We start from the raw sequence: 12,500 nt of genomic DNA on the forward strand, positions 1-12,500 counted from the left end.
ATTTGCAAATGAGATGGTTTGAACCGGGTTGTTTTTTCATCCCAGGCCGGCTGGCCCAGGCCTGGTGAAGAGGAGGGAAGCCCTGTAGGGCTGTGTGGGCTGGAGGCTCCGAGAGAGAGAGTCATGAGAAAGAACTCTCTCCTCTGACTACTCCCTCTTCAGGGAGGGAACCGGTCTCACATGGACTCCATTTTGTCCAGACATACTGGCTGTTTGGACCTGCACTCTATGTTGTTGTTGTTGTTGTTGTTGTTGTTGTTGTTGTTGTTGTTGTTGTGGTTGTGGTTGTTGTTGTTGTTGTGTTGTTTATGGTTTGATTGTATATGTGGCAGGTGTTGTTGACTTTTACATGCATTTTGTCTTCTGTTTATGAGTGATGAGGTAAAATGTTGGTGAGAGTGAGACAGGATGTTAGGTAATATAAGACGTAATGAGGCCATACTTGACAACATTAGCAAGAGTTTCAGTTCGCCCTATGCTAACCTCCACCGGGGGCTAACCTCCCATCAGATAACATGGCACATGTTAGCCCTATGCTAACCTCACCGGGGGCTAACCTCCCATCAGATAACATGGCACATGTTAGCCCTATGCTAACCTCACCGGGGGCTAACCTCCCATCAGATAACATGGCACATGTTAGCCCTATGCTAACCTCACCAGGTGGCAGTGATTATTTCCTGGAACACATTCCTCATCAACCTATCAAAGATCTTAAACTTTTTCTCCACAAACCAATGGCATTCCTTAAAACAGGTCCAACCTCCAAATTCAAGGTTTACATGTATCCCTCTGGTGGCCGAGTTGACCTATTGTAAGGAATGCAAATTGGTTTGTGCAGAAAAAGTTTAAGATCTTTGATAGGTTGATAAGGAATTTGTTACAGGAAATAAATCACTGCCACCTGGTGAGGTTAGCATAGGGCTAACATGTGCCATGTTATCTGATGGGACCAGCTACAATATAGCATTCTATCACGTGACACTACGTCAACGTTTTGAATTAATGCTTGAACTTAAACTAATGTTTTCAAGTATGGCCCCAATGGGATGAGTTATTTAAAACAGCTTTCATAACTGAAACGTGCCATTAAGTGTTGTTTAAAAAAAAAAATGTTGTTTATACAGGAGTATCCCACTGTTATGGTTGGAGTGTTCATCGAACAGCCCACTCCTTTCCTCTCCGAATTCTTCCAGAGACTTGTGGACCCTCGACTACCCCAAAGATAAACTCAACGTCTTTGGTCATAACAACGTGAGTAACTGCAGCTGGATTGGCTCAATGATGGGGTCCAAGACACAGCTCCTAATCCATCAATTATGTGATCTCCCGTTCTCTCTCTCTCTTTAACTATAATATTAGTAATAACTATGTGTCTATGTTTACCTCTCTCTCTCTCTCTCTCTCTCTCTGTTTCTCTCTCTCTCTCTCCTCTGTTTCTCTCTACTCTCTCTCTCTCTCTCTTTCTCTCTCTCTCTCTCTCTCTGTTTTCTCTCTCTCTCTCTCTCTCTCTCCCTCTCTCTCTCTCTCTCTCTCTCTCTCTCTCCCTCTCTCTCTCTCTCTCTCTCTCTCTCTCTCTCTCTCTCTCTCTCTCTCTCTCTCTCTCTCTCTCTCTCTCTCTCTCTCTCTCTCTCTCTCCTCTTCAGGAGGTTTACCATGAGAGACACATCCAGAGGTTTTGGGAGGAGAGTAAAGATGTGTTCAACAGCTTCAAGGTTGTGGGTCCAGAGGAGAACTTGAGCCAAGGACAGGCCAGAAACATGGGCATGTACGTATGTTACCCTGTGTCTGTGATGATTCCTCCTTCCTTTCACAGAGACATTCTTCATCTCAGACGTGTTATTTGATGAGAAAAAAAATGAATTAATAACAAGCTTACATTGCCACGTTCATGAAAGGCTACAGAGAAATTAGCCTTAAGTAATCGTCAAAGTAAATATGCAAATCAAGAAGCTCAGTCACTCTGATGTTGAGTTGGAAACGCTTCAGTGTCTAAAGACAAGCACGGGTTTTTCCATTGGTGTCAAAAGATTTCAAATAGATGAAGGTAGAAAAAAAGACACATCTGTCAGATGTTTAGCCTGAAACAGATCCGCAGCTTGTTTTACATTAAAGGAGACAATGTAGACAGGAAACCCACTGGACACAACACGTCATTCAGAACTAAACCCACTGGACACAACACGTCATTCAGAACTAAACCCACTGGACACAACACGTCATTCAGAACTAAACCCACTGGACACAACACGTCATTCAGAACTAAACCCACTGGACACAACACGTCATTCAGAACTAAATCCACTGGACACAACACGTCATTCAGAACTAAACCCACTGGACACAACACGTCATTCAGAACTAAACCCACTGGACACAACACGTCATTCAGAACTAAACCCACTGGACACAACACGTCATTCAGAACTAAACCCACTGGACAGAACACGTCATTCAGAACTAAACCCACTGGACACAACACGTCATTCAGAACTAAACCCACTGGACACAACACGTCATTCAGAACTAAACCCACTGGACACAACACGTCATTCAGAACTAAACCCACTGGACACAACACGTCATTCAGAACTAAACCCACTGGACACAACACATCATTCAGAACTAAACCCACTGGACACAACACGTCATTCAGAACTAAACCCACTGGACACAACACATCATTCAGAACTAAACCCACTGGACACACCACATCATTCAGAACTAAACCCACTGGACACAACACGTCATTCAGAACTAAACCCACTGGACACACCACATCATTCAGAACTAAACCCACTGGACACACCACATCATTTCAATGTGGAAATGTTGATAATATTTGGTTGAGACGTTGATCAATGAGATTTCAACCTTTATTAAAAAAAAGACAACCATGAAGTTTGTGGATTTGTTTTCACTGCGCAGTCAACCATTTAAAAGTACAACAAAGTTCAAATGGGAAGACAATGTCAGATATTGTGTTTATTTATACTTTATTTAACTAGGCATGTCAGTTAAGAACAAATTCTTATTTACAATGACGGCCTACACCGGCCAAACCCGGACGACGCTGGGCCAATTGTGCGCCGCCCTATGGGACTCCCAATCACGGCCGGTTGTGATACAGCCTGGAATCGAACCAGGGGGTCTGTAGTGACGCCTCAAGCACTGAGATGCAGTGCCTTTGACCGCTGCGCCACATTTAAAGTTTAATTCGATTAGATTTACATGTTCAACCTTAAGATGAGCAACACATCCATGACCACATTTTGAGGTTAGCCTACTGTAACTGTAAAATGTATGTAATCATCGAAAGCGTACATGTTCAAGATAGCATGCAAAGGTCGCAGGTCTGTGGAGATCTTCACAATTGCTATAATAATCTGGCAGAATCTCCAACAGCATTAACCACTGGCACAATTAACTTTTAAAGTAATCTCAACTGAAATCCAGGTCATTTGGTTGAGATATTAGATGAAGCACAGTGATTACACATTAATCTGTTGTTTAAAAAAAAAAACGTATCAATTACTAATTTGTAGACAAATTTGAAATTAACCAAAGCTTGAAACCTTAGGCCAATATGGATTGTCTATTTTTAGTTGAACCCTGGTTTGAATTGAAACAATAGCTGTTAATGGCTTTGCAAAATGCTATGTAGGCCTAAATAGTACCATTGATGATACTGTATATGACTTATAAAGTATGGTTACATTTCATTTGCTCTATTAAACCTACCTTTTGGAATGACTTCGCTAGCAACAGTGAATCTATTTAGTTATTAAGAGATCTCTCAACCATCATTCTCACAATAGCACATTGGTAGTAGTCAGTGATAAATATCAAAGCTAAGCAGGGCTGGGCTTTGTTAAAACCCTGGATAGGTAGCTTTAGACGTGCTGGCCAGCTAGTTTTTTTTCTGATAGTGGGTATAACGTTGAAGATCTAACGTTGTTTCAAAGGTACAAATTCAACATTTTAAAGAAGGTTTGTCTATGTTGAAAATTGGTTACAATGATAACATAATTATGTGGTTGAAATTTCACCCTCAAAACAACAGTTTACTTTGATGACTTTTTTCAAATCCTCTGTATTTTCCATGTAGATTCCACATCACAATACGTTGACAAATTACGTTGAAACAAAGTTGATTCAACCGGTTTGTGCCCAGTGGGAAGAAAGTATTTCTGATGCTAAACAGATCTACAGCTCGTCTCATCTGAAACCAGAGCTTCGGAGACCAGTGTCAAACCTTCCCCCCTCACCTCACCTCGTTGCAGAGAGACTAGGGCCCCCTATCCCTCTATATCTGTATCCCTCTATCCCCGCATCCCATATCCCCCTAATCACCATATCCCTGCATCCCCCATATCCCTGCATCCCCCATATCCCCCTAATCACCATATCCCTGCATCCCCCATATCCCCCTAATCACCATATCTCTGTATCCCCCATATCTCTGTATCCCCCATATCCCCCTAATCACCATATATCTGTATCCCCCATATCTCTGTATCCCCCATATCCCCCTAATCACCATATCCCTGCATCCCCCATATCCCCCTAATTACCATATCTCTGTATCCCCCTATCCCTCATATCCACTATCCCCCTATACCCTATCCTGTTATCTCTGTATCCCCCATCACCCTATCCCCATTATCCCCCCATCCCCTATCTCCCTATCCCGTTATCTCTGTATCCCCCATCACCCTATCCCCATTATCCCCCCATCCCCTATCTCCCTATCCCGTTATCTCTGTATCCCCCATCACCCTATCCCCATTATCCCCCCATCCCCTATCTCCCTATCCCGTTATCTCTGTATCCCCCATCACCCTATCCCCAATCTCCCTATCCCGTTATCTCTGTATCCCACATCACCCTATCCCCATTATCCCCCCATCCCATATCTCCCTATCCCGTTATCTCTGTATCCCCCTATCCCACCATTGATAACTAACTCTCTGTAGTAGAGAATTAGCAGAGAGTAATGTTTACTTAGGATCTAATAATTGGTAACTTGCAAAGTAGGATTTATGTCAAAGTATATGCTTGGCAGTTCAGCAGGCCATCATCACGTTGTCAGTTTAATTGATCAGTGATTGATTAGATGTTTGTTTTCTCCATATCGATAACCCAGGGGGCTGTGTCGTAAGGACCCGAGCTGTGACTTCTATCTCAGTATGGATACTGACGTGATGCTCACCAACAAACAGACCCTGAAAATCCTCATTGAGCAGAATAGGTATGGTGTTCATTTTCATTTCATTTTCTTGCAATTCTTTACATTTTAGTCATTTAGCAGACGCTCATACTGGCCCCCCCCCCGTGGGAATCAAACCCACAACCTTGGCGTTGCAAGCGCCATGCTCTACCAACTGAGCTAAACGGTATTGTATGACTGTCTCAAGTTAGGGTTAAGGGTTAGATCAGGCCATTTGAACAGAACAGGTATGATGTCTTTATAGTGTTGCGGCTGTTTCTATTCAGGGGGATTGTCTTATGGGCAGAAGTCCAATGATCTAACATGCATGTTATGGGGTGTATAAGGAGCAGGGACTCTTATTGTGTTAATGCTGCTGGCCATAAGGAAGAGGGACTCTTATTGTGTTAATGTTAACAGTCTATGACAGTTTTTTCTCTCTTTTCCGTCCCCTTGAGTTTTCAAGCGTCGTCTCTTTAAACCAGATGTCTTTGTGGTGGTGGCAGACCTGTGACACAGTGGAGCCCTGGTCTGAGTCCCAAATGGCACCCTATTCCCTATAGCTCTATGGGCCCTGGTCAAAAGTAGTGCACGACTTAGGGAATAGGGTGCTGTTTAAGACTCAGCCCTGGAGGTCCGAAGAGAAAAGCCCTCTGGGTTATTTAAAGAGGCCATGGGAACTCTCATCTCCGTCTTCGACTCTGGACATTCAGAATTTCATTGTTGTCCATCCCATTTCCCATATTGTAGATGAACACTGTAATTTATGGTAATGTATCCTCCATAAGTTGTTTTTCCTCAGGAATCACGATCGCTCCGTTCTTTATGATATTCGTGGCTTTGAAAATATAGTGTTTTGAGCTCCAATGGCGGGTTGTGTGTCTGTGTCTCACGCACATTTAAACGCAAAACTCACACTGGGAGGCCTTGTGCCTGCTACCATTATTTAGTAGCTGACCAGCAGAATGCCTGTGTGAATTCAGTATAGTATAGGCTACCATTATATTATGTCCGGTTTACTGTAATATGGCCCAGTGAGGTTCTGGTCTAGCTGGTCCACTTTGGGGGTTGAGTTGAGTTCTGAGATGCAGGATGTTTTGGATGTTTGTTACACCACTAAGGCACCCAGTGTATCTGGTGGCTGACTTTCTGGGAAATGACACCTAGTTATATGCTGTTTGACAGAATTACTCTCTCTCTGTCTCTCTCTGCCTTGCTCTCTCTGTCTCTCAATTCAATTCAAGGCATGGGAATCATTGCCAAAGCAAGTGAAATGGATAAAGAAAAGTGAAATCAACACTAAAAAGTGAACAGTAACTATTACACACACAAGTTCCAAAAGAGTAAAGACATTTCAAATGTTATGTTCTGTCTGTTGCGGTGACCGTATTACCGCCACACCGGCGGTCACGAGTCATGAAGGCAGGTAGCATAGTGGTTAAGAGCGTTGTGCCAGTAACCGAAAGGTTGCTGGTTCTCATCCCTGAGCCGACTACGTGAAAAATCTGCTGATGTGCCCTTGAGCAAGGCACTTAACCCTAATTGCTCCTGTAAGTCGCTCTGGATAAGGGCGTCTGCTAAATGACTAAAATGTAAATTCCACGTGACCATTTAGTCATGGTAATTAGGCTTCTCCAAGCTCTGATGCTGCTGCTGGTCATTAGCAGCCTACCAAACTTGCTAACTGCCTGGTACTCAGCACTCTATTGTCCCTCTAATCACTCTGACATCAATGCAAATGTATTCGAAAATCTAATCAAAACACTTCATGAGAGCCCATGAGCTCATGTTGTTGTCAACATTTCTATAGGCTATGCAACTGCGAGAGAAAACAGAGTGATGGCCTCTATTAAAAAGAGGAGGATCCCATCAGCTTTCTATAGGCTAGGCCTAATATATTTATTTATCTACTTTCCTAATATTAAACACATTGCTTCGCTTTACAACAGGAGTATAGCCTACCTGGCTGGCATGAAAATGAACCTTGGGAAAAGCGTCCTCCATTCCTTATTTAAGTGCACAGATGACATGTATTTTTACCGCTGCCCCTGTTTCGAGACAGGTGTATCACAACTAAAGTGGCCAAATAACTTCTTAAAATTAAGCACATTCATCTTGTCTACAAGGGTTTTAGAGCCTAACTGGCATACATAAGCAGCGCGTGAGTTTCAAGATTGGGGAAGATAATTTCCACCATAAAAATGCACTTTTATAATAAAAGCATTACATGCATAATCACATTTGCGGTCTCATTTGATAATGGTGTTTTCCCGCTAATGGAACATTTGCGCTTATAGCCTACTGCCATGTGCGCATTGCTGCGCTTATAATGGGAAGAAATAGCCTGATAGTTTATCAACATTTTAAGCTAAACGTTCTGATCTGTTGTGTCAGCCACATTGTGTATTTGTTTTATTTTATTTTTGATAAAAGTGGTTGTATTAACTTGGGATCTATTGCATCCCACAACAAGGATGCACGCAGTTGCGTCCCAGAAGTGTCTGTCTTCACTTGTAGCCTGTGAGAAAGACCCGATGTGATCTTGTGATCACGTGATGCAGCGAGCAGCACTCAGAGAGAAGGGCACAACAAAGGCTAGTTTTTACATTAAATAGCAAATCACCAGTACATTACGGCCACAAAGGGGATGCCGCTGTGAAATTCGAGGCATTATCAAGTGCTTGTCAAAATTGTGAATGAGAGACTAATGAAGTGTGTACAGCCTGCTCAAAAAAACAAAGCAGAGCTTATGCCTTTCAAACACCTTTTTTCAAATCATCATTAGAGTCAAATCATGCAGCCTTAAAATCTGTTAAAATCTGTTAAAAATCTAAAATCTAAACATATAGCCCAACGTTTGTAGAACAACTAAAGTTACATTAATGACTCTAAATTAAGCATATACACTACCGGTCAAAAGTTTTAGAACACCTACTCATTAAAGGGTTTTTCTTTATTTTTGTTACTATTTTCTACATTGTAGAATAATAGTGAATACATCAAAACTATTAAATAACACATATGGAATCATGTAGTAACCAAAGGAGTGTTAAACAAATCAAAACATATTTTATATTTGAGATTCTTCAAATAGCCACCCTTTGCCTTGATGACAGCTTTGCACGCTCTTGGCGTTCTCTCAAGCAGCTTCACCTGGAATGTTTTTCCAACAGTCTTGAAGGAGTTCCCACATATGCTGAGCACTTGTTGGCTGCTTTTCCTTCACTCTGCCGTCCGACTCATCCCAAACCATCTCAATTGGGTTGAGGTCGGGTGATTGTGGAGGCCAGGTCATCTGATGCACCACTCCATCACTCTCCTTCTTGGTAAAATAGCCCTTACACAGCCTGGAGGTGTGTTGGGTCATTGTCCTGTTGAAAAACAAATGATAGTCCCATTAAGCCCAAACCAGATGGGATGGCGTATCGCTGCAGAATACTGTGGTAGCCATGCTGGTTAAGTATGCCTTGAATTCTAAATAAATCACAGACAGTGTCACCAGCAAAGCACCCCCACACCATAACACCACCTCCTCCATGCTCTTTTGGTTACTACATGATTCCATATGTGTTATTTCATAGTTTTGATGTCTTCACTATTATTCTACAATGTAGAAAATAGTAAAAAAAAAACTTGAATGAATAGGTGTTCTAAAACTTTTGATCGGTAGTGTAGGAGTACCTATTTCTTCGTTTCTCAACACAGAATGTGCACACTCCCTCAAATCGTTTGGAGAAAATATTTATATTTTATTCAGCTTTGTTCAGTTGTATTCTTCATACTATAAAATAATATAATATAATGTCACGTAATGTCTGCTAAATGAACTAGTGTAGCCAACAGCCATATGGCATAGCCACATCAGGACTTAACATAAGGACAACTCAGAGTATGCTATTCTGTTCAATTTTCTTCATATCATGCTTCTTTAGACCTTTCTAAAATAAATAATGGATTTATTGTGATGGTGTAGGCTATATTACATGGATTTATTAGACTTTTTTAAATGTAGATTTTCCAAAGGTCTGCATCAGTGGCTTGTAGGCAATGTGTGGAAGCCAGGAGACGCTAAATGTGTTTATGTTAATTAACGGTCAATTACCATTAGACCAACAGTTATTCGCTTGACATTTCGTGACCGCCACAGCCCTAATTATGTCTATATACAGTGTTGTAACGATGTGCAAATGAAATAAAGTTAATAAATAAACATAAATATGGGTTGAATTTACAATGGTGTTTGTTCTTCACTGGTTGCCCTTTTCTTGTGGCAACAGGTCACAAATCTTGCTGCTGTGATGGCACACTGTGGTTTTTCACCCAGTAGATAAGGGAGTTTATCAAAATTGGGTTTGTTTTCAAATTCTTTGTGGATCGCTGTAATCTGAGGGAAATATGTGTCTCTAATATGGTCATACATTTGGCAGGAGGTTAGGAAGTGCAGCTCAGTTTCCACCTCATTTTGTGGGCAGTGTGCACATAGCCTGTCTTCTCTTGAGAGCCAGGTCTGCCTACGGCGGCCTCTCTCAATAGCAAGGCTATGCTCACTGAGTCTGTACATAGTCAAAGCTTTCCTTAATTTTGGGTCAGTCACAGTGGTCAGGTATTCTGCCACTGTGTACTCTCTGTTAGGAGCCAAATAGCATTGTAGTTTTTTGTTAATTCTTTCCAATGTGTCAAGTAATTATCTTTTTGTTTTCTCATGATTTGGTTGGGTCTAATTGTGTTGTTGATGTCCTGGGGCTCTGTGGGGTCTGTTTGTGTTTGTGAACAGAGCCCCAGGACCAGCTTACTTAGGGGACTCTTCTCAAGGTTAATTTCTCTGTAGGTGATGGCTTTGTTATGGAAGGTCTGGGAATCGCTTCCTTTTAAGTGGTTGTAGAATTTAACAGCTCTTTTCTGGATTTTGATAATTAGCTGGTATCGGCCTAATTCTGCTCTGCATACATTATTTGGTGTTTTACGCTATACACAGAGGATATATTAGCAGAATTCTGCATGCAGAGTCTCAATTTGGTGTTTGTCCCATTTTGTGAATTCTTGGTTGAGAGCAGACCCCAGACCTCACAACCATAAAGGGCAATGGGTTCTATAACTGATTCAAGTATTTTTAGTCAGATCCTAATCAGTTTGTCAAATTTTATGTTCCTTTTGATGGCATAGAAGGCCCTTCTTGCCTTGTCTCTCAGATCGTTGACAGCTTTGTGGAAGTTACCTGTGGCGCTGATGTTTAGGCCGAGGTATGTATCGTTTTTTGTGTGCTCTAGGGCAACGGTGTCTAGATTTAATTTTGTGGTCCTGGCAACTGGACCTTTTTTGGAACACCATTATTTTTGTCTTACTGAGATTTACTGTCAGGGCCCAGGTCTGACAGAATCTGTGCAGAAGATCTAGGTGCTGCTGTAGGCCCTCCTTGGTTAGTGACAGAAACACCAGATCATCAACAAACAGTAGACATTTGACTTCAGATTCTAGTAGGGTGAGGCCGGGTGCTGCAGACTGTTCTAGTGCTCTTGCCAATTTGTTGATACATACATGCTGTAATCAAACCCACAATTGCTGATGCTCCAGATACTCAACTAGTCTCAAGAAGGCCAGTTGTATTGCTTCTTTAATCAGCACAATCGTTTTCAGCTGTGCTAACATAATTGCAAAAGGGTTTTCTAATGATCAATTAGCCTTTTCAAATGATAAACTTGGATTAGCAAACACAACGTGCCATTGGAACACAGGACTGATGGTTGCTGATAATGGGCCTCTGTACGCCTATGTAGATATTCCATTAAACATAATCAGTTTCCAGCTACAATAGCCATTTACAACATTAACAATGCCTACACTGTATTTCTGATAAATTTGATGTTATTTTAATGGACAAAAAAAATGATTTTCTTTCGACAACAAGGAAATCTCTAAGTAACCCCAAACCTTTGAACGGTAGAGTAGGTAGCACATATGAGGACATTTTTCTCTGTTGAGATAATTTCCTCATTAATTTCTAGCCAGATTTAAAATGTTCCTGTTTTGACTAATTTAATAGAGTGGATTAGGTCTGCTCTATACCAAATTAGCATACCCCCCTGAGTCTCTTCCCTGTTTCTACTCTGCAGGAACATAATTGGTCCCCTTGTCACTCGTCATGGAAAGCTGTGGTCCAACTTCTGGGGAGCGTTGAGTCTGGATGGTTACTACGCCCGTTCTGAAGACTACATCGACATCGTGCAGAGCAAGCGTGTGTAAGTCTCCTATCCTCAACCAATGGGGTTGGGACTTCATATAAACCATCACTCCTGTATATCTCATGTGTAAAACATTCTGTTCAATGGCTTATTTGTATATTTTGGAGTATTACTGTTTCTCACTGATCTGTTTCAGTGCCAGAATAATATGCCTTTAAACCATGAAAGCTGCTAGTTAGTGTACTAGGTTGGCAGAGCCGGGGTTTATGGGTTACTAGTTAGTGTACTAGGTTGGCAGGGCCGGGGTTTATGGGTTACTAGTTAGTGTACTAGGTTGGCAGGGCCGGGGTTTATGGGTTACTAGTTAGTGTACTAGGTTGGCAGGGCCAGGGTTTATGGGTTACTAGTTAGTGTACTAGGTTGGCAGGGCCAGGGTTTATGGGTTACTAGTTAGTGTACTAGGTTTGTCAGGGCTGCATTTTATTGGTTACTAGTTAGTGTACTAGGTTGGCAGGGCCAGGGTTTATGGGTTACTAGTTAGTGTACTAGGTTGGCAGGGCCAGGGTTTATGGGTTACTAGTTAGTGTACTAGGTTGGCAGGGCCAGGGTTTATGGGTTACTAGTTAGTGTACTAGGTTGGCAGGGCCAGGGTTTATGGTTTACTAGTTAGTGTACTAGGTTGGCAGGGCCAGGGTTTATGGGTTACTAGTTAGTGTACTAGGTTGGCAGGGCCAGGGTTTATGGTTTACTAGTTAGTGTAATAGGTTGGCAGGGCCAGGGTTTATGGGTTACTAGTTAGTGTAATAGGTTGGCAGGGCCGGGGTTTATGGTTTACTAGTTAGTGTAATAGGTTGGCAGGGCCAGGGTTTATGGGTTACTAGTTAGTGTAATAGGTTGGCAGGGCCAGGGTTTATGGTTTACTAGTTAGTGTAATAGGTTGGCAGGGCCGGGGTTTATGGTTTACTAGTTAGTGTAATAGGTTGGCAGGGCCAGGGTTTATGGGTTACTAGTTAGTGTACTAGGTTGGCAGGGCCAGGGTTTATGGTTTACTAGTTAGTGTAATAGGTTGGCAGGGCCAGGGTTTATGGTTTACTAGTTAGTGTACTAGGTTG

The 12,500-nt window shown here is 42.0% G+C and overlaps 1 protein-coding gene across 1 annotated transcript in view; it reads left to right on the plus strand.

The window, feature by feature from the left end:
• Nucleotides 1-1,196: 1,196 nt before the first annotated feature.
• The window catches only part of LOC311115866 (procollagen-lysine,2-oxoglutarate 5-dioxygenase 2-like), a gene marked incomplete at its 5' end in the record, with an annotated part of 23,994 nt that continues 12,690 nt past the window's right edge, over nucleotides 1,197-12,500 (plus strand). The window contains 4 exons of the mRNA XM_084190990.1: nucleotides 1,197-1,254; nucleotides 1,647-1,768; nucleotides 5,147-5,251; nucleotides 11,320-11,445. Of these exons, the coding sequence (XP_084047116.1) occupies nucleotides 1,197-1,254; nucleotides 1,647-1,768; nucleotides 5,147-5,251; nucleotides 11,320-11,445 (411 nt within the window). The remainder of the gene's footprint in view (nucleotides 1,255-1,646; nucleotides 1,769-5,146; nucleotides 5,252-11,319; nucleotides 11,446-12,500) is intronic.

The sequence above is a fragment of the Coregonus lavaretus genome (assembly GCF_964263955.1).
Source record: "Coregonus lavaretus genome assembly, contig: HAP1_SCAFFOLD_3581, whole genome shotgun sequence".
Lineage (NCBI taxonomy): Eukaryota > Metazoa > Chordata > Actinopteri > Salmoniformes > Salmonidae > Coregonus > Coregonus lavaretus.